This window comes from Diabrotica virgifera, chromosome 7 (assembly GCF_917563875.1).
Source record: "Diabrotica virgifera virgifera chromosome 7, PGI_DIABVI_V3a".
NCBI lineage: Eukaryota > Metazoa > Arthropoda > Insecta > Coleoptera > Chrysomelidae > Diabrotica > Diabrotica virgifera.
Genome location: NC_065449.1, coordinates 58,500,437 through 58,524,675, shown reverse-complemented (window position 1 = coordinate 58,524,675; position 24,239 = coordinate 58,500,437). Strand labels below are relative to the sequence as shown.

At 32.3% G+C, this 24,239-nt stretch overlaps 1 protein-coding gene across 1 annotated transcript in view; it reads left to right on the top strand.

Moving 5' to 3' along the window:
- LOC114342221 (synaptotagmin-7) overlaps positions 1 to 24,239 on the top strand; it is a 209,539-nt gene that overhangs the window by 73,797 nt on the left and 111,503 nt on the right. The window contains exon 4 of the mRNA XM_050656848.1: positions 13,044 to 13,184. Coding sequence (XP_050512805.1) covers positions 13,044 to 13,184 — 141 coding nt within the window. The remainder of the gene's footprint in view (positions 1 to 13,043; positions 13,185 to 24,239) is intronic.

Genomic DNA, 24,239 nt, shown 5'->3' with positions numbered 1-24,239 from the left:
TAAATGTCATTTTATACCGGGTGTTAAAATTATACTGTGTTTGTTTCTTAAAGTTCGGAAGACCCTTTATAATATTCTAGCATATATAAAATATTAAAAATAAAAAATTGTAGACTTAGGCTTTCTTAACATTTTCTTTTTTGATTTATTTGCTTATGTTGGAAAATAAAAAAGTTATGTACTTTAACAACTATCCATGCTTTTTATCAATAAATCCTCATAGTAGAGGAGCAAAGTATGCTAAATTTGCAGTTACTCGAGCGTTATGGGGACCTATTGGATTGTGAAGACTGGGTGCTAAAACCAAAAAAAGTTAAGTTTTCCATAAAGTGTGAGACTCTCCATTTTTTAATTTAATTTTCCATTTCCACCAACCGTTTTTTCCGATTATAGGAAATATGGGTTATATCTATCCATAATTGGAAAAAATGTTGCGAATAAAAGTTGCTTATTTTTACGTCAAGGATCCAAATCTGCAATAAAAATTGGGGGCTCCTATTTAAGATTTTAAAGTAACCCCCCACCCCACCTCCGTGGGGGTCGTGTTTGGTGCCATTCGGTAGATTTTTGAAAAATATTGAATAGGTGTATTTTGCAGTTTTGCGATCTGATCTTCATTTCGCGAAATATCGCAGGGTTCGTATTTAAAATTTTTAATTTACCCCCCACCCCTCTCCATGGGGTGTCACGAGCCCCCACGGAGGTGAGGTGGGGGATTAGAAGCCCCCAATTTTTATTTCAGATTTGGATTTTTTACGTAAAAATAAGCAACTTTTATTCGACAAATTTTTTCGAATTATGGATAAATAGCGCTATAATCGGAGAAAAATGATGGTTTCAAATGGAAAATTAAATTAAAAAATTAAAAGTCCCCCACTTTATGAAAAACTTAACTTAACCTTTTTCTGATTTTAGCACATACTCTTCACAATCCAATAGGTCCCCATAACGCTCGAGTAACTGCAAATTTAGTATACTTTCCTCCCCTACTATGAGGATTTATTGATGAAAAACATGGATAGCTGTTAACGCACATAACTTTTACATTATCTAACAAAAGTAAATGACTCAAAAAGGAAAATGTTAAGAAGGTCTAAATCTACAATGGAGTACTGATTTTAATATTTTACATATGCTAGAATATTCCACAGGGTGTTCCAAAAAGAAAAAAACACAGTATGCTTGGTACACCCGGTATAAAATGATATTTACCTGTCTAGCAATAATATTATTACAACGATATTCTTAAATAATAAGGCTATAACGTACTAAAAGAATCACTCAAATCGGACCAGTGGTTTAGGAAATTCAAGACATCAAACATGTCCCATTTTTAAGGTGTTCGGCTAATTTTGCCGGTGTGTGTATTTTCACCTACCATATCTCTTTTTGTATTATAACTAGTAGATTTATGAAGGCAAGTGTCTCATTCTTTTTTTATAACCTACAAAAATGTTTAATATAGTTTTTTTAGTTAGATGCATAGTTTTTAAGGTATTCGCAAAAAACCGTTCGAAAAGTATTATGTTTCAATGAAAATGGCCAATTTTCAACCACGAATATCTCAAAAAGTACTGAGTTTTAAAAAAAATTATGGAACAGTTTTTTCTTAGAATTAGGTTCTCTAGCGAATTATGTGGTAATTTTAACCAAAAATTTTTCTAACCCTAAGAAGGGGTGGGAACCACCCCCAAGATAAAAGCATACATCGGCATAGGATAGACTTTGAATTAGGAGATAAGTAGAGGCTAGGCCCAAAATTTCATTAAAGTCCATGCAGTAGGATAGAATTCGGTGGTAATATCCTATTCTTGCTCCCATTGACTGGCGTAAAGCGTAAGTGAGGTCGGGCTTGATAAGAGTTCTGTATATCAATATTTTTGTTCTTTTTGTGACTATGTTTGATGTTAAAATTTCTTTAATCCATAGTATGATCTATTTGCTATATATGCGTCTGTTGATTTCTGCTGTTATTGTGTTACTTTAGTTAATTGGTGAGCCTAGATATATGATTTCTCTTACTCGTTCCAAAGTATGGAAATATACTGGAACATGAGTATACTAATAATGGAATGTAAATAAACCTAAAGAAAACTGAGTACCTAACAACGGAGGATACAGAAATAAAACCTCTGGATATAGAGGAAATTAAAAAAACAGACAAGTACAAATATTTAGGTGTCATAATATCAAACAATGGAATAACTGAAGAAGATATAAAAAATAGACTTGGACTAGGACAAACGAGAGACTGCACACGAAAATTGAACCGGGATAAGAACATCAGTAGTGGGAGCACGCAAAATAGAATTATATTTTGCTGACGTTCAAAATGAATTTCACAATGCGAAAATCGTCGGTTGCTAGCCAACGTGACGTCACTAAAATAGAATTCTACTTTGCGTGCTCCCACTACAGTATAAACTCAAAAAGAAGAATATATAAGACCATGGTATAAAGTATCCTGACTGACGGGTGCGAAAATTGAATAATAAATAAAAAAACCAAAACAAAATAATAGCAACAGAAATGGAATTCCTTAAGAGAAGCTGCAGAGTAACAATAAGAGATAGAATAAATAACATAGAGTTTAAGAAAAGAATGGGTATTAACTCAGGTATAATAGACTACATAGAACACTAGGCTAGGAAAGGATAAATCTGCAGGAAGGGGATTGGCAAAAGAGAAAAAACGGTTGAGTAAAGGAATACAGTGAAAACTGTAAAAATCCTTAGTATATATATATTATTCACAGAATTCACCACGATCCCATTTTGTAGTTAACAAGGTAGCTCCAAGTTTTTCTCATAAACAATGTTGATTGCCCGTCTAAAACAAACAGACAAATAAACATCAGTTCCTGAAGCACCGTAGATTTATGAAATATTTATCACTCTCAAATATCTGTTACTTCACTGCTATTTTCTTCTTCTTCTTCATGTGCCGTGCTAGATTATCGAGTGATTATTAAACCAGCTGTTAATAAGAATCTCAAACTTTAAATTCTTTTTGAAAACTTCGTCAGAAACCCCAAGAAAACCCGAATAATCTCTTTACATCAATTTAGTGTCGAAAACCCTCGAAAATACAGATGACGTACCTTAGCAGAATCCTTTGACGCCAGGTGCTCTGAGTGTCGATTCTGATAGCGTATTCATATTCAGCGACCCCAAAAGCCCCCGAACAACAAACTCTGGCCCTTGATATACTGATTTTGACATGTTTATGCACGTTTGTATTATTTTGTGCATTGTAAATTAGGGATGGGAAAAACCTACCGGTTATAACCTAAAACGGGTTTTTCCTTTGCAATAATCGGTTTTTCCGGTTGTTTTTTTGTCCCGGTTATAATCGGTTTTTTCTTTTTAAAGTAATAACCGGTAAAAAACCGGGTAAGTGGAAAAATACTGAATTTAGTGAAAAAATGGGAAAATTTTTCTCCCCCGTGCATAAATGAGAAATTTTAAGCTGGCTGAAACCGATTTTACAACACTGATGACTGATTTCTCTACTGGTATGGACTGATATCGATTCAAATGTAGTATCGCAAACTAAAGCGCAATGTAAATGTAACTTATTTGGTATTGGATATGACTAAAAAGGCTAACACCGGTTTTTAAAATAACCGGTTTTTTGACCGGTTATATCCGCCAGGTGAAACTGTAGTTAAAAAACCGGTATAACCGAAAACCGGTGTTTTTGTCAACACCCGCCATCCCTATTGTAAATGCAATTATGCATTTTCACCCATTTGTATATTGTAGCGTTTTTTCCTGACTTCATCCCGAACAATGCACCAAGCTGCAAATCGATATGGTATGGGAGCCCAAGCGGGGATTTTTGCAGTTACTCGAGCACGTCATAATATATAGGGAGAAACCTGGTACCCTGCAGATGTACCCCTACCATATATTGGCTCTTAACACATGGAAGTTCGTTAAGGGGGGCCCGAAAAAAAATATATCCTTAAAAATACTCGAAATTTTCAGATTAAGATAAGGTAAGTTAAGTACATGCAAAAGAGTGTATATTTCAAAAATCTGACGATTTGAGCGGGGCGTAAGGAAATGGGTGAGTCAAAAAGTTTCACATAAAAAGCGAATTCTTCGCGAAGTGAACATCAGATCGAAAAACTAAAAAATACGTTTTGAATATTTTTCAAAAATCTATCGAATGGTACTAAACATGACCCCCTAAACATGACATGTACCCCCACGGAGAGGGGTTGGGGGTAAATTTAAAATTTTAAATACAAACCATGCGATAATTCGCGAAATCAACATCAGATCGAAAAACTGAAAATACATTTATTCAATATTTTTGAGAGATCTATCGAATGGCATCAAACACGACCCCTCACGGAGGTGGGGTGGGGGGTTACTTTAAAATCTTAAATGGGAGCCCCCATTTTTTATTGCAGATTTGGATTCCTTACGTAAAAATAGGCAACTTTTATTAGAGACATTTTTTCAAATTATGCATAAATGGCGCCATAATCGGAAAAAACGATTATTGGAAATGGAAAATTAAATTAAAAAAATGGAAAGTCCCCACTAAAATGGAAAATTTTACTTAACTTTTTTTGGTTTTAGGACCTAATAATCACAACCCAATAGTTCCCTATAACGCTCGAGTGACTGCAAATTTAGCATACTTTGCTCCCCTCATAGGTACTGTATTTAAAAATCGATTTATTCCGGTTTTTTTGTTCTAAATGCCCTGATCTATAAGGCATTATATGGTATACAGTTACCATTATTGAGCGTTTTTTTAACAAACGCTAAAACTGATACTTAATTACCAAATTTATGTTCCGTAACTTTTCATTAAAAAAATATGATATAGAAATTGAGCAGAAAGGTTTAATTGCTTAAGAATAAAACAACATGAAGCCAAGAAGAAATTAAAATTCTTGTATACAGACTTTAATTAATATTAAATTTTCAATTTTGTCATCATTCTTTGAGTTAATTATTGACTCTCCATTCCAAAAGGATTTCGAAGGTAAAGGGTTTCTTTTGCAGGGACAATAAATAAATACCATTAGGAAATACTTTGGGGGAGAATATAAAATAAAATTTTTAGTAGAGAAAGATAACAACGGTAAACAATTTTTAATTTAAAAACATTTATTTTTTATCCATATGCCACAGAGAGAAACGATACTTCTAATGAAACCAAAACTATGCTACAAATAGTGAAAATAAATATACAGTCGATCCCGCTTATTAAAATAGCCGTCGTGCCACTCAAAAGTATTTCTATAATTGAGATATTCTAATAAGCGATCATTGGTGGCTAGTAAAACGTTTCGGGACCTCAAATTTATATTCCTTAAAGGGGATATTCCTATAACCGGTATTCTAATAAGCGGGGTTCGTCTGTATTATGTATATCAGGAAACACGCGAGAAGGGAAGACAAATGAGTACAACTTGTACTCCCACAATAGTTAAGGTGAACACAGAGACTATGTGATGTAAAGTGGCGGCCACAACGACGCTCCGCATTGCCCTTCGCACATCGTTGGGTACCAACGCCTCGCCTACATAAATTGAGCTTAGTATTTTCTGATCTTCGCACAGTGCTTATTCTAGGGATAGATAAAGATACATTAATCAGTTGTGTTTATGCTTGTACCAATTTGAAGCAGAAAATGCAAATGTCGCCACAATATTTTGGTTTTAACAAGACTGTGGAAAGAAAGGAAGGAAAGAAGTGGATTCGCTATAGTAAATTCGCTTTTTATATAGGTGATACACCGCCATTTTGTTTGTTCTTTGCAAAAACTTTGTCTTAAAATTGGAATTTAAAACAACGTTTTTTTTCCGGTGTAACGACGATGTTTAGAATAAATATGCGGTGTGTCAATACGGCCACTAATGTGCAAAGCAAAGGCTAAGCTATGTGCGAGGTATTGTGCTGGGCGTTGTGCGGTGCGGTGCGCCGTGGAAAATTAATTAGAATAACTTTTGAACCGTAACCTGTAGAAAAAGTATTTTTCCATATTTAGAAATACTGAATTTTTATACACATTTATAAAGAAAAACAATTGTCCTATGACAATTAGGGACGAAGTTAGCACCCTTCTTTTTTTAATTCACGGCAGCTTTGTTTATAACAATTAAGAAATAAAATTAGCCGCATTTGAAAGAACATACATCAAAGTTTTAACTTACCAAGTATACAAAAGATTTCCTTTCAAGGAAATCGTCCACAAAGCTTAAAATTGTGGCCCTTAAAATCGGCCAGCATTGAAATTTGGGTTAGCGATGAGAGGGGGGAAGGAGCTGTTAACTGTATCTCTGGTTCTCGATTATTTATTTCGTTGTTTCTTTTTTTAACTTCTATGTACTTTTTACGTACATTACGAATAGGCGTTATTTAAATAAACTAATTGTTATATACACTATCAAATTTGTTTAAACATTTTTTTTTCAATTTTTTAAATAATATTTGATGTAACTTTTATTGTAAAACGTACATATTAGTTTTACAGGGCGTAACAAACATACAGGTCATAAATTAAATCACATATTCTGGGACCAAAAATAGATCGATTGGACCTAACTTACCTTAATACAAATGTGCACATAAAAAAAGTTATAGCCCTTTGAAGTTACAAAACGAAAATCGATTGTTTCCAATATATCGAAAACTATTAGAGATTTTTTATTGAAAATGGACATGTATCATTCTTATGACAGGAAGATCTTAAAGAAAAACTATAGTGAAATTTGTGCATCCCATAAAAATTTTATGGGGGTTTTGTTCCCTTAAACCCCCCAAACTTTTGTGTACGTTCCAATTAAATTATAATTGTGGTACCATTAGTTAAACTCACTGTTTTAAAACTTTTTTGCTTCTTAGCATTTTTCGATAAGGCAGTTTTTATCGAGTTGCGGCTTCTTTTTTAATATGTTTACATAAAGATTTTATGGGGGTTTTGTTCCTTCACACCCCCCCCCCCAAATGTTTGTGTACGTTCCAATTAAACTATTACTGCGGTACCATTAGTTAAACAAAATGTTTCTAAAACTTTTTTGTCTCTTAGTATTTTTTCGATAAGGCACCTTTTATCAAGATTTGGCTTCTTTTTTAATATGGTTCAAACTATGCCTAAAAATGTAAATTATAAATAAATTTTCATACGATTACCAAGTCTCCATAATCGTACTAAACCATATTTAGAAATATGTAGTGGATTTGACAAATACCTATTCAAAATATCTCAATAAAAACTGACTTTTCGAAAAAGTACTGAGAGGCAAAAAAGTTTTAAAAACATTGTGTTTAACTAATGGTACCACAATAATAATTTAATTGGAACGTACACTAAAGTTTGGGGGGTTTAAAAGAACAAAACCCCATAAAATTTTTATGGAGTGTCAAAATTTTACTATTATTTTTTTGTAAGATGCTCCTGCCATAAAAATACCACATGTCTATTTTCAAGAAAAAATCTCTCGGAATTTTCGATATATTGCACAAAATCGATTTTCATTTTGTAACTTCAAAGGGCTGTAACTTTTTTTATGTGCATATTTATACAAAGGTAAGTTAGGTTCAATCGAACTATTTTTGGTCCCAGAATATGCGATTAAATTTATGACCTGTATTTTTGTACACCCTGTAATTATTATACACTAATCCTATTAAATTATTCCTAAATCTAACATTGGCTTATAATATTGAATTGAAAATAAAAAATCTCAAATAAACTAGGTTTTATTTATTGATAAACATGCTACTAGATATAAACGAAAAATAAAATGTAACAAAATTAGAGAGAGGATAAAAAGAACAAAATTATTTTCAGAAAGTTTCTACAATATTGTAATAATTGTATCTTACAAGATTGAAAGTTATAATTTTAAGATTGAAAAAAAAAACAAAAATTAAGATATTTCATACATTTTGGTATTATAACAAGACTATTAAAATAAAATTAAAGGAGATTTATTTAGGAATACTTGTATTTTTATGAAAAACGTAACAATTATCAGTTACCCATTTAATATAAGTTATTGTAAAGTCAAGTGCATATGCAAAATATCGTAAAAGAATTTCCAAAAATTGTTTACACAATTTACATAGTTATTTAAATAACCACTTTATTAAAAAAAACATATCCGTAACGTACGCAAAGAGTACATACAGATTAAAAAAAGAAACCACAAAATAGATAATAGTGAAAGATAGAGGTTTTGGTTATCGAAGTCCGTAAACTATTTATATCTCTGTACTAACAAGTACTCGGTGCAACCAGTTTTGCAAGAGCAGATAGTTTATTTTAATAAAATATCTGGTATAAAGAAGATCTTTTGATTGAATCGGTACTAACGGTTCTTAGCTTAATTTCCAACCCCAATCAACTACGTTTATCTCTTGTTTGGTGGTTCTGTAACTTCAGTTTTTCATTCATCTAATAGCATGTTTACCAAAAAAATAAAACCTAGTTCATTTGAGATTTTCTGATTTCTATAGACCAATACTATCTTTAGAAACAATTGAATGGGATAATTTGTTTTTTCATACTTTAAATTATTACTAAGTTTAATAAAAAACTAAGTATTATTATATTATTCATAAATATACATGTTTTGTGATTAAAATTACTTCAAATATTATTTAAAAAAAATGAAAAAAAAATTGTTTAAACAAACTTGATGGTGTATATAACAATTAATTTATTTAAATAATGCTTACTCATACTGTACGCAAAAAGTACATATAAATTTAAAAAAGAAACGTCGAAATCCGTAGGTGAGAACAAGAGATACAGCTAACAGTTCCTTCCCTCTTCTCATCGATCTCCCAAGTTTCAAGGCCGGCCGATTTTAAGGGTCATATTTTGAAGCCTTGTGGACGATTTGTTTGAAAGTATATATTTTTTATATTTGGTACATTAAAACTCTGAAGTATGTTCTTTCAAATGTGACTGATTTGATTTCGTAATTGTTATAAAGAAAGCTGCTGTGACTTAAAAAAATGGGGGCGGGCAACTTCGTCTCTAATTGTCCTAGGACAATTTTTTCTTTTTTTAAATTTGTATAAAAATTCAGTCTTTCTAAATATGAAAAAATAATTTTTCTGCGGGTAATGGTTAAAAAGTTATTCTAATTGTTTTTAAGCAAAAAATCGACATGTTCTTGCAAAATAATTTTGCGATACTTAGAATTATTTTTTGTCATTTTTTTTAAATTAAACTAGTAGCATAAATCTTCTTCTTTCATAAACTATCCAAAGTATTACTGTAATTTCATCATTTTCTGACTTATAGTGTTGCAAAAAAATTAATTTGGGATAAACAAATTAAATAACTTTTAAACTATTTGACCAATTATTATGAAATTTTGAGTATAATTTAAGCACCAGAAGTTCCAGCATTTCTTGTAATAAGAAGGTTCTAAGTTAATTTTTACATAAGTTATGAATATTTATATAAACTCAAAATTTATGAATTATTCTGCAATTTTCTAAGCAACCAATAAGGATAGACATATTCTTCGGACGCCATATTGAAGTTTTTTATATGATTTATGAGTTTCTTACTTCCAAATTTGTTTAAACTTAACCTTTTGGCAATAGACGAAAAAAGCGAAAATTTAGCGTTTTTTGATTTTCATTTGTTTATAACTATGTATATCATCAAAATCGGCTGCAGGAAACATATAGGTTATTATTATAGATGTCCACACTACTCAAAAAATTTGGTTTCGGCCTGGAGGGGGTTGTGTCACCAACATGATATTTTTTTTCCTTATTTCTCTGAACTATTATTTAAATGATTGTTTTTATATTTGAAGCATATACATTTATTTTTCTACTTAGCTCCGGTATTTTTAGAGTGTTGTTTCATATTTTTGTGGTATAATGTAGCATAACTCTTCTTTTTTCCACTTATTCTAAGATTTTCTTTATTGTCCAATGTTTGTTTATTTGTCGTCCTTAGACGGCTGAACCAAACAACACATCTGGTCAATATAATAAAGAGGCGCAAGCTGGAATACTTTTGTCACATTATAAGACACCCTGAAGAATATGATTTACATCTGGTCATTCAGGGAAAGATCAAGGTAAACGTGGTCCTGGTAGATAAAGAACATCATGGCTAAAAAATCTAAGGCAATGGTACGGAGAATCGACTATATCATTATTCAGAGCAGCTGTCAATAAAGTCACGATAGCGAATATGGTAGCCAACATTATATCCATCGATCGATAAAGAAGAAGAAGAAGTTAAAACAGTAAAATAAATGAATCCTCGCAAAAGCAGGAAGCTGTAATTTTCGTATATATAAAATGACGCTTGTGAAAAAATTATGCAAATAATCATTATCCAAAAGGGCATAAATGTAAGATGAAATTTTTTTAACAGAATTTACAATCTCAATTTCCTTGAGCCCAAAGCAGCGCTTATATCAATTTTTATAAAGAGCTTTATAAGATAAATTATTTTTACTTTAAATTAGCAGTTATGAGATGTGAATTCAAAATATTCAATGACTTTTAAATTATCACGTCATATTTTTAACTTCTTGTCCCTTAGGAATCAATACTTCCTTAGGCTTTATAAACATAGTAGAAGGTAGAAAAATATCGCTGTAAACGTGATTTTACTCTAAATATAATAAAACAGAATTAGTACAATTAAATTGTCACAAGTTACGCCAGTCAATGGGAGAAAGAATAGGATATTACCTCCGAATTCTATCCTACTGCATGGATTTTAATGAAATTTTGGGCCTAGCCTCTACTTATCTCCTAATTCAAAGTCTGCCCCATGCCGATGTGTGCTTTTATCTTGGGGGTGGTTCCCACCCCTTTGCAGGGTGGAAAATTTTTTGGTTAAAATTATCACGGAATTCGCTAGCGAACCTAATTCTAAACAAAAACTGTTCTATATATTTTTTTGAAAACTCAATACTTTTTGAGTTATTCGTGGTTGAAAATTGGCCATTTTCATTGAAACATAATACCTTTTCGAACGGTTTTTTGCGAATACCTTAAAAACTATGCATCTAACTAAAAAAACTATATTCAACATTTTTGTAAGTTATAAAAAACAAAGAGCCACTTGCCTCCAAAACCCTTCTAGTTATAATACAAAAAGAGATATGGTAGGTGGAATTAGTTTGTTTTTTGGTACATTCTCAAATTGGTGTATTCAACTTGAAATAACAGAGAAACGGTCGATTTTAGGTGTATAATGCTACCAATACCTTTTGTAGTGCTAGAAAAGACCTTTTAAATGAGCTATATTAAAGGTAAATTACATTAAAACTAAGCGAGATATGCTGCAAACAAAATGTATAACTAATGTGTTTTAAGAGAAAATGAGAATTAATTTTAACCCCCATCCACCAAAATGTAAATGCATCGTTTTCCTTCTACAATACCTTTTACTATAGTGTTATTTCTATGTTCAGAAAGTTGGACGGGTTTAAAATGAATGGTTTTTGAAAAAAAAAAAAGATCAAATTATAGAGAGCAGTTTTAAATTTTCTTAAAAATCTTCCTTTTTCTCCCTGTAACTTAAAAATGATAAGAGATACATTAGTGAAGAATAAAAAGAAAAGTTTTATTTGAAAAAACCCTATATTTTTGTGTAGTATATTTTTTTCGTATCTCTTATCATTTTCGAGTTTCAATGCGCTCTATAATTTGTTCTTTTTTTTTTCAAAAACCATTCATTTTAAACCAGTCCAACTTTTTGAACATATATAAAACACTATAATAAAAATATTGTGAAAGAAAAACGATGTATTTATATTCTGATGGATAAAGGGTTAAATATACTTCTCATTTCTTCTTAAAATACATTTTAAGATGGCTTAAAATCCATCAACTTTTTTGCAGAATATCGCGCTTAGTTTAAATCTAATCGACATTTAGTATTGCTGATTTTAAAGGTCTTATCAAGCACTATAAAAGTGGTAAGTATCATTATACGCCTAAAATCGACCATTTCTCTGTTATTTCAAGTTTAATACACCGATTTGAGGATGCAGCAAAGAAACAAACTCTTCTTACCTACCATATCCCTCTTTCTATTTTAACTAGAAGATTTGTGAAGGAGCGAATCTCTTTGTTTTTTTATAACCTACAGAAATATTTTACATAATTTTTGTCTTAGATGCATAGTTTTTAAGGTATTCACAAAAATCCGTCCGAAAAGGTGTCATTTTTCAATGAAAATGGACAATTTTCAACTACGACTAACTCAAAAAGTATCGAGTTTTCAAAAAATAATTATAGAACAGTTTTTGCTTAAAATTAGGTTCTCTGGCCTCTTCCGTTGCTATTTTAACCAAAACATGTTTCACTCCTGAGAAGGGGTGGGAAACACCCCCAAGATAAAAGCGCACATCGGCATGGGGTAGACTTTGTTTCATGAGATATTCCCTACTTACTGTGAAAATATCAAGTAACTCGATGTAGTAGGATGGAATTCGGAGCCAAATACCCTCATTGACTGTCCTAAAGATCTGGGGCACAAAAACAATTTTCGACAATTTGGGTGACACATCTACAATTAATTATATATCTCTGCTGTTTGGGAAAATGGACCTAAGTCATAAAATCAAAGTTTACAGGGGGAATACTTGAATGTTTCAAAAATTGTTATAAATCGCACATGTTACCTTTAACCAATTTAGTACAATAGTACCATTCAATGTACCATAATAAAATGATAATTATAGGAAGAAGACGATTTATAGCAAGAAATAATTTTACTTAATTAACGTCAAAATCATCCTTATGTCTCTTTATTTTGTATTAATATTTTTTGCAGATTTTATTCTTTCAAAATGTCGTTAATATATTTCCTATATCTAATGAAAAACAAACTATCTCACTAGGTACCTAAATATTTGACATTATTTTATAATAACTTCATATTAACATATTTATAAAGCCAGTATAATACCACTTATATTTTTTCAATATTAAAATTATTTGAACTGAGCAACTTGAAAGTCGATATATTTATATGAATTATGGTCAACAGATTTCACGTTGTATTAATGTTTGTTGCAGATGGCATTCCTTCAAAACCGCTCAATATCATTGGTGGACATGTACATTGACAACTCTGAACCCTCAGAAAATGTTGGCCAGATACATTTCTCCTTGGAATATGACTTTCAAAATACAACGCTCATCCTTAGAATAATACAGGTAAGTAACTGCATAACTTATAACTTTTGTTGATAATCATGTAACGATAGCACTACCAGAGATAGTTGAGGTGCTACTGTAAAATAATACTTCAAGCAACTATAGGAGCCCTAGCTTAGTCTCTGAGTGTAAGTAACAAAAGGAAAAAAATAACTAATCGTATTTATTTATCATGAAAAAGAGTGTGTGTACTTTGTAGGCACGTAAGAATTTATAATGTTTCATTGTCACTATTCAAAAAGATTTTAAAAATTTATTCAAAAAACCTATTTAATCTCAATTCCGCCCTCTTAATATAATTTTCTTCTTCTTCTTCTTTATGTATAGACATGACTCTGTCTGTTTTTTCAATGTGCCTCTAGAATGTTGTCGTTATATCTTTTTCATGGTCTTCCCACTGATCGTCTTCCTATTGGGGAACCGTCTCTCGCTGTCCTGACTACCCTATTTGTTGTCATTTGGCTTATGTGGTCATTACATTCTATTCTTCTGTTTCTTACCCAGTTATTAATGTTATCCACCTTGCATCTCCGTCGTATATCTGTACTTCTAGCTCTGTCCCATAGAGTCTTACCATCGATTTTTCGAAGGGTTTTCATCTCCGCTGTTTCGAGCAAACTTTTTGTCCTCTCTATGTCGGGTCGTGTTTCTGCCGCGTATGTCATTATTGGTCTGATGACTGTTTTGTAAATTCTGCCTTTCATTTCTTTTCCGATATTTTTATTTCTCCATATTGTGTCATTCAGGCAACCTGCGGCTCTGTTTGCTCTATTCACTTGATCTTCCACTTCTGTTTCGAGCCTTCCGTAGCTAAATAGTGTGATGCCTAGGTATTTAAACTCCATCACTTGTTCTATTATCTGACCTTCCAGCTCCAATTTACATCTTATTGGATCTGCTGTTATAACCATGCATTTTGTATTTTTTGAGGAAATTAACATGTTAAATTTTCTGGCGATTATGTTGAATTGGTGCAGCATACGTTTTAAATCATCTTCGCTTTGAGAGATTAGTATTGCATCGTCCGCATAGCAGATTATTTTAAGTTGTTTTTTTCCCATTTGGTATCCTTTTTTAGTTCTTACTTTTTTTATTATTTCGTCCATGACCAGGTTGAACAATAAAGGACTCAAGGAATCCCCTATCTTATCCCATTGCCTGCTTCAATTGGGTCAGTTAGTTCATCTTCCACTTTTACTTTTATTGTGTTGTTCTGGTAGATGTTTTCTATCGTTTTAATTATTCTCAGAGGTACCTCTCTCAAGTATAATAAGTGGATAACGTCCTTTAATGTGACCCTGTCAAATGCTTTCTTAAAGTCCACGAAACATAAATATGCCGGTTTGTTGTATTCCAACGATTTCTCGTGAACTTGCCTCATTATAAATATAGCGTCAGTGCATGACCTTCCCGACCTTGTTGTTCTTCTGCTAATGTTATAATTTCATTCAATTTGTTTGGTATCACTTTTGATGTTAATTTTAATGTTGTGTTTAATAAGTTGATCCCTCTGTAATTCTCCGTGTCTGATTTGTCTCCTTTTTTGGAGAGAGGTATTAGGATGCTTGATCTCCATTCTTGTGGTATTCTTTTTTGTTCTATTACTTTTTGTATTAGTTTTAATAGTTGTTTAGTTAGATCTTGTCCTCCGTACTTTAGGAGTTCCTTCGATATTATGTCCTCTCCTGGAGATTTTCTATTTTTTAATTTTCTTAATGCTTCCTTTACCTCTCCCTCCTCGATGTTTATTTCTTCGTTTGTCGTAACTTCAGGTGTTGGTGCTTCATTATCGTCGCCTTTAGAAAATAGAGATCGGAAGTAGCCTGCCCATGTTTCCTTCTGAATGTGTTTCGCTGTTATTAATTCGTTCATCTCCTTTCTTTGCCCTCTGATCATTATCCATACTTCTTTTTGTGTTCCGTAGAAGTCGTGTTCCATCTGTTTTGAGAAACTCTGCCGGTGCTCCCTTTTTATTTGCCTCACTAAAGTATTCGTTTCGTTTCTGATTCGTTTGTAGTGGTTCTATGTCTGTTGTGTTTGTTTTGTTCTGTATTGTAAAAAGGCTTTCTTCTTTTCTTCGCATTTTATCTTAACTTCCTCTCTAAACCACGGGGTTTTCTTCTTTAATATGTGAGTATTTAAAGTGATTCTGTTGCAGCGTCGATTATGTTATCTTTGAGTTTTTGCCATGTTTCATCGATATTATCATTTTAGACACCCAATATAATTTTAGGTTACATGTATAATACGTTAACAAAAAACTGAAATGCCAACTAGTCTACTAAAATGTAAATATCACAAATTTATCTAATTGCGATTTTTTTCTCGATAGCTTAGTATTAACCTTATTAAAATAATATCAAAAATGAAATATAAAAAGAAGGGAGGCAAACAACATGCATTGTACCTAATCGGTCACCCATCCAAATACTAACCGCGACCGATACTGCTTGACTTCGGTGATCGGACAAGAACCGGTATTGTTCGTCCGCTATAACTTTTCCCATGCGTCACGATTCATTTTCAAACAAATTAAGTCAAAACATAACGTGAAACGTACGCCGATGTGTGTAGTATATTATATAGTATACAGTATACAAAATGTATATACACATCGACGCACATACGTTTCACTTTATGTTTTGACTTAATTTGTTTGAAAATGAATCGTAACGCATGGAAAAAATTATAGCAGACAAACAATATATTCAGCGTGCTATGGCCGTTGTCGATTAAAAATAATATACGAAAAAAAAATTGATTTTTAAGTCTTCTTTATAATTTTTTTACGTGAAATTAAACTTCCGTAAATATTTACCAATAAAAATCCACTAGGAAGAATTTCCTGTAGCTGGCTGTATACCATTAATTACAAGTAAAATTTAATAAAAAATTTTGGTCTTGGTAAAAGGTATATTATTTTAAAAAGCCCTATAGGGCTACAAACATCGAACAGAACGTTTTCGCTCTAAAAAGAGCATCATCAGTGTTGCCTAAAATAAGTATAACCATATTAATTATCAAAATGTTGAACTTAAAGTGATGACCAAGGTAGAATCAAAGTTTGGTTATACTTACAAGAACATGGTGAGCCAACCAAAAAATACGAAGGTCAAAGCCTTTCAAAAATGGACTAAAAGTCACATCAAAATGCTAACATAGCAAATTCCAAAGGATGGATATAATCCCTAAGGATATGGCCCTAGGATAACATATGACTCCCACACGTTGTAAGTGGGTCAAAGGTAACAAATTAGGTCATTATGTTACAAGAGCTGACAGGCAACTAAGATGTGAGATATCAAAAGCGAATCTGTCTGATGTCAAGACAACAATTGTCAATGGAACTTGAAGTATCATGAAAAATTGGTTACACAGCTACTAAATTTATAGTTGTTTATAGTACAAGCAATGATAACAGCTAACATCAGTGTGTTGGAATTATAAAAATAAAGAGTTAGTGAGAATAGATTATCTAGATGTAAAATAGAAGGGGGGAATTTGAGTACCCACAATCATCAATGAAGTGTACGTAAATTGATGAAGAAAGGTAGGCAAAACAACATACAGATAATGTAATGTATGGTTTATGTTTTGAAATTAGATAATTTATATTTGTGAACCAACACAAATGATGGCTGAGAGACTGGCTGAAAAACTAGAGACAAAATAGGGGTCGTGATATCCAATGCTGAAAAAGTTGTAAATGCAAAATCTTATTTATAAATTAATAAAATATAGATGGGTTCATCAACACAAATTTACAAGACTGAAAAGGTTGTATTACAAGCTTAGTCCAAATTTCTTTATTATGTCCTTTTATGTTAAATAACATCTAGGGCTAAACGAAAAATTAATAACTTGGATAAAAGTGTCTAAGCTACAACTAAAGTGGGGTCAGATGAAGATAAGTGTTGAGTAAGATTATTGAGTATATGAGAAAATTAAAAATTGTGTTTATTTGAGATAGATGAGTTTGTGGTATATAAAGTAAATTTGACATCACTATTGAGACTAATTAACATTATTGAGAGACTGGGGACTCCAGAGACCAGGCAACCAAACAAACCAAATGATGAATGAAAGGTTGGCTGAATGGAATAACTACTAGATGTGTGAAACTTGAAAGATATATTGTACAGTATTATTGGTTGATTTAGTTTAGAATGAAATAGTTATGATTGGACACTAAACGAAAAACGGTTTGAAAAGATGATGTGGAGAGAATGGGATATATATTGAATAGATATCTATTATAATTATATGACCCACTTACAACGTGTGGGAGTCATATGTTATCCTAGGGCCATATCCTTAGGGATTATATCCATCCTTTGGAATTTGCTATGTTAGCATTTTGATGTGACTTTTAGTCCATTTTTGAAAGGCTTTGACCTTCGTATTTTTTGGTTGGCTCACCATGTTCTTGTAAGTATAACCAAACTTTGATTCTACCTTGGTCATCACTTTAAGTTCAACATTTTGATAATTAATATGGTTATACTTATTTTAGGCAACACTGATGATGCTCTTTTTAGAGCGAAAACGTTCTGTTCGATGTTTGTAGCCCTATAGGGCTTTTTAAAATAATATACCTTTTACCAAGACCAAAATTTTTTATTAAATTTTATTTACCAATAAATTATCAGTAAATATCGATCACCGTCGTATATTCTGAATTAACAAGAACACCAATATTTTTTTTTCACATTGTTTTTTTGAACTGACACTTAACTTGAAAGACTTCAAAAAGCAACTAACTTCAGACTGTCATTTTTATCTTGTCGGTGTGCGCGTACTCGCAGCAAATGAGCAAGAAATATTTGCTCTTCTGCGAAGAGTTGAGTACGAAAGCAATAAAATTGGTCTGAAAATCAATAAAGCTAAGACAAAAATAATGGTGGTCGACAGATTCGACACTATTCAACTGACTAACATGTTACAGGAATACCAGATAGTAAATATCTTTGTCTATCTCTCGGGTCTGGTATAACTAACGATGGTGACTGTGAAGCAGAAGTTCGGAGACGTATTGGTATGGCAAAAATGCAATGAGTCGCCTAAGTAAAGTTTGGAAAGACAGATCTATCGCTCAAAATATCAAGATGAGCCTGGTGAATGCCCTTGTATTCTCAATATTTCTATACGGAGCAGAGCCTTGGAGTCTTGTGGAAGATGTGGTGCTGGAGAACAATGCTGCGCATACCTTGGACAGCTCATAGGACAAACGTTTCTATTCTAAACCAACTCAATATTAAAAAAAGGCTGTCCACAATATGTCTGCAACGAATTCTGCAATTCTTTGGTCACGTGCTTCGCAGAGGTGACGACAGTTTGGAGAGATTAATTATTTCTGGAAACGTTTCGGGGAGAAGATCAAGAGGACGATCACCAACTAGATGGTCTGACCAAATAAAGCATTCAGCTGGAAACTCATTCTGCGAAGCTCTTAGAGCAGCTGAAGATAGAGACCAATGGAGAAACATTGTTAGGAATATTGGAAGAAATCACGATCCTCAGTAATGAGAAAACGACAAGAGAGAGAGAGAGAGAGGGAGAGAGTGCGCGTACTTCACACTGTCGTTTTTATAAAAATTCACTGCCAACATTTGAAAAAAAAATCCAATTGCGCTTAAAGAAGTATAACTTCAAAGAACATAGTAAAGTGATGATATTTAATATGTACAAGCAAACCCTGCCTATAGCTTTACAATGAATCAAAGTGATACTTATGGCATTGATGGATTGCTTCTTTCTATGGAGGATGAAGATGGGTGCTGTTGGCTACTGATGATGTGGGTAGGCCTTAGGTGATAACCAGTTGGCTGTCTTTCAGCCATCATGGTCTTGAAGACATTTTCAAGACCATAATGGCTTGAAGACAGCTGCAGTCTGGTTGTTAAGTGCCACGTGGATTATTTATCATCGGTGATGTTTTAGGATTAAGGAGTCTCTTCCAAAGAGGAAAACGGATTTATTGATTTATTTCCAAATAACTAAAATACAAACTTTGTATTATACATTTTTTATTATTATACAAAGATTTTTCTTTAAAGCTTCCTTGCCACGAAAATAACAATTAAACAAATAGCCGATGGGCAAAGATAAAGCGAATAGAATTATTATTAAAGATTAGTTTTTTGTAAAAGATTCCTACATGCATACGTACCTACAAATTATAAAATTAAAAACATTCTTTGGAGAAAAGTGAGGTTATGAAGAAAATACACCAGTCGAGTCGAGCAAAAACAGGATAAACCCATTTGTAACGGCCAGCGCGGCACGGCACCGGAAAAATGATCATTTGCCATAAATGATAATGTATTTTTATTAATAAAATATATACAGAGAGGGGCTAAATTATCGAATAAATTCATTTTCTCTAAAATGGACGGCTTTGGAAGAAAATACCAAAACAAGTCGATTTTTACTTTTAAATTACAATTTTTTGGCATATACAGTGAAACCTCGATTATCCGTCACCTCTGTTAACCGTCAGGGTCCATTAAGTTATATTGTATACACAAGTCAAAATTGAGTCATCAATTCATTTTGTTTCAGCATTGCGATAAGCCAAACGAAATTCATTGAAATGTACACGTGCAGTTATGCCATCACCGCATTTTTTTATGTAAATAATTTTTGTTCTTATTCAGGGCTCTGGATTAAATTTCAATTTAAATAGGTAATGATAAATGATACCATACTTTTAGAGTTCTATTTTTAGAATCGCAAGCCGAAAATAAAAATGTACATCACACAAATTATTAGTTAATATCTGTGTGTCACCGTAACAGTATGATTTTTATTTTTTTAATGTTCTGTTAACCGTCTTCTCGATTATCCGTCATACCCTTGGTCCGGTGCCCTGACGGATAATCGAGCTTCCACTGTATTTCATACTAGAGACGTCATTCATCTGAGCTTAATGATGTAATCGATGATTTTTTTAAATGGGAATAGGGGTTGTGTGGCATCTCATTTGAAAGGGTGTTCAATCCTCTATTCAGTAATATAAACAATAATATCATTATTTATACAGGGTATCCAAAACAAGGGCAAAAAAGAAGAATGTATGTAATTTATTTAACTCAAAATACATTGTACTGCTGTCAGTAAATAGAAAAAAATGTTTATTTCACAAATAAACATTTCGTTTCACTTAAATTAAATCACAAACAGCCTCCCATCTACCTCTTGACAGTTTGAACATTTAATTTAAGCGAAAAGCAATGTTTTTTTGCCAAATAAACATTTTTTTCTATTTTCTGACATCATTAGAAAGTATTTTGAGTTAAATAAATTGCATACATTCATCTTTTTTCGTCAATTAATTTAATTAAAAAAGTATTTTTTGGCCACAAATGAGATGCCACACGACCCATATTCCCATTTAAAATAATCATAGATTACGTCATCACGCTCAGATGGATAACGTCACTAGTATGAAATATAGGCCAAAAAATTGTAATTTAAAAATAAAAATCGACGTGTTTCGGGATTTTTCCCCAAAGCCGTCCATTTTAGAGAAAATGAATTTATTCCATAATTTAGCCCATCTCTATATAGGAGAAAAATGTTATGTATTGTTTTAATTTTATTTTAGAAACTCATCATGTCATCTATGATATATTTTAAAACTATCGTAAAATAAAACTTTTTAAAAGACATAAACTACACAATTTTAATGAATATGCATCATGTTAAAAAAACGAATTCATGGTTAAAAGATAATGTACGTACCTGTCCATTGATCAAAATGTTCGGATATTTGTACCCATGCATTGTCCTTTTTCTTGCTATCGTGATAACCTGGGTCCGATGCATCATACAAAAATGGGTATTCTCTGACACTCTCAATTAAAAGTTCGTCCATATTATTTCAAAAGAAACAACGCGCTTTCAATTAAAAAATCAACAATATAATATTTTATAACAATTATGACACACTGGCGCCGACTGGCCGTTCAGAGGCCGTTCGACTCCAACGGATTTTATTCTACTCGGAGAATTTCGGCCGTTCCGTTTGCGTGCTGGCCTGTGCCGGGCCGGGCTGGCTGCTCATAATGGGTTACGTTGCATTTAAAACTATACAAATGAATTTGGACTGTCCTGTGCCGTGCCGGGCTGTGCCGTGCTGGCTGTTCATAATGGGTTTCTTGCTTTACTCTAAGAATATCCTTTGTATTGCTTGAAAAGACCTTTAAAACGAGCACTGTTAAACGTCGATTACGTTCAAACTAAGCGAGATATGGAACAACTTGAGACAAAGGGATCCCCACTAGGGTGCATCGAAAAAGACGAAAAAAAAATTTTTTTTTGCGATGGAAAAGTAATATCGCACAAAAGTTGCCCAATCAACTGTTAAGTATTTTGGTAAAATTTTTTCGAAATTCTTCTGCTCCCCCCCCCCCCCCCCCCAAGAGGGCAGAAACGAAAATGTTATAGCTCACAAAAGTTTCCTAACACACTATTTAATATTTTAGTAAAATTGCCTTGAAATAAAGAAATATTTTCTGCCCCCCATGGAAACTAAAAATTAGAAAAAAAAAACATTAATATGCGAATTTTTTTAAGGGACTGTAATACCTTATAGAACTTGAATAAATAAATTCGGTTTAAATTGGAAAATATTTTCTGGTTTCACAAGGCAATTAATAATTTTACTTAAGAAAAGTATACTAAAATATTCTTTTTATAACAAAATAGCCTAACTTATCCGTCTCCCTGACGTCACCCAAGTATTTTAATACTAAAATAAATATAAAGCAAAGTACAAAATTAGGTATATAAATATTCCAAAAAAATATTGTTAAAGCATTCTATTCGAAGATGTCTTCCGATTTAGCATTAAAGTTAGGCATAGTTTTTCTGGAATCAATTCGAGTTTTTATAAATCCATCCCTCGAATACGCTCCACAAACTGCTAGAGAAGCTTGTGTCACAAGCTTGACACATCGTTCTACACATTGTTTGTGGCAGTGATATATCTCAATCTCAATGTTAAAAGGGTCTAAGTTAGGATTCTTAATAAAATCTCGCAGTATTTCACTCGAAAACCTAGAGAAGGTGGTTCTGTAAGGTGAAATTCTTGTTAGTTAATTAACTCAAAGTAGTCGTTTGAATCAAAATTTTATAGGAGAAAGTTTGAAGACCCTCACGTTTTTTGATTTGGTCACTGGCAAACTTCTTTTGATGTCCAAGGGGTAGGTCATTTGAATGTCGCAGACATACAAACCACTGAAGCGGTTTTTTAAGATATTCTTCTAACAGCCGTATTACATCACCCTTAACGCCAGTATTTACGACTGTTTCGTCACATGCAATAGCTGGATTTGATGCTTTTTGATTACCAGACAGCGGATCACCATATCCGAAATATTTGCACCCTGGCTCATGCACAAGAAGTGTTATGTGTTCTTCCACGATCGATTGACCATAAAACTTGGTGCTATTTTTTACATGAGCTAAAGTTTTATCTTTGCGTCGGTAACTTTCTTCTTTTACCGTTGTTCTCTCTGATTATATTTGTTTTTGTTTTCCCTATCAATCGAGCTTATCACCATTTTTCTGGGACCTCTTTGATTTAATAGAAATTCGCGATCATCCAGAGGCACTTTTTTAGATTTGCTACAAAGACAATTAATCAGTGTGTCACATTTGCACGCTGCAATATCGAAACATGTAGTTTTACTTTTGTTTTTAAAGCATTGAATTTTATTTTTGTAAAATTCACTGTTTTGCCTGTTCTTAAATGGTTTCATAAGTTTCATATATTTGTCATGATAGGCTTTTAAAAGCTGAATAATTCTTGTATGTCAAATTATTAAAATTAAAGCCTTTTTCCATATTTCCTCCAATTTAATTGCAACCTGCTCGGCAATACCAGAAAATTAGGCTCTTTCTTGCTGAGTTTTTATCATCTTGCAACCACAAAACTTCATCGCTTGTTTGTATTTCGGTAAAACATTTTCTGGTATATTTGGTGGTTGCCCAAAAATGGGGCGGTCCACAGCACATCTTAATTTTATTCCCCATGGTCGTGGTTTATCTATTTTAAAAATCTTTAATTTACAAACAACAATGATAACAAATAACAGTAAGGCATCGCACCAAACATGAGTGAAAATTACACGCACGGACTCACGAAGCGGGGCATTTCAAAGGGGTTGGGGAGATTAAAAAAACAAATAAAACTTTAAATATCGTTTAAATTTGTAATTGACAACATTTTAAGTTTTCTTTAATTGATCTTAGATCGAATTAGCACATATTTTATTCCAAATAATATAAATTGAAATTTCCATAAAAATTAGATATTTAATAAAATTCAAGGTCGTTGGGGCGCAGAAAATTCGCTTAGAAAAAAAATTTAAAAATACTAATATACTGAAAAATAACACTAGCAACTTTTTCACGCTATTAGATATAACATTTCCAACTTTTATTTTTTCGATGCACCCTAATCCCCACTCCTCAACCTATTCAAATAGAGACTTTAAAGTGCTGACACATAGTAAAATACATCACTTGAAAAGGCACTTCTCCGAAACAGCTGATATTAACTTATAATAAATTTTGTCAAAGTATTGAGATTTTTATTTCAGTGTTTTTCACTCATAAATAGTATTTTATTGTTAAGAGCGTAGGCGCAAAATTTCGGAACGAATGCAATCATTTTAAATACTTTCATTCTTTTCGAATCCTGAAAAAACTAATAAATATTTTTTAAAAATTTAAAAGCAGAATGAAAGATCGCATTATTACCGAGGGCCGAAAGTTTCTTAGAATATAGTCTAGTAAAATAAAATTACACTGCATGTAAATCAAAATGTAAATTCGTACAGGTTGAAACAAATTTTATATCAAAGTTTAGGTAGGTACAAAAGATATTTTCAAAAAAGTATCCAAATCATACAGGGGGATCATTGTTTAAATAATTAAAAAGGGGTCGTTTTTGCAAAAAAAATACTTTTTTAACTACTGAGGTCATTCAATTGCTAATGAAGGTCTATAGAATTATTTTCTACAAAGGTGAAGGGTAAATCTTTCATA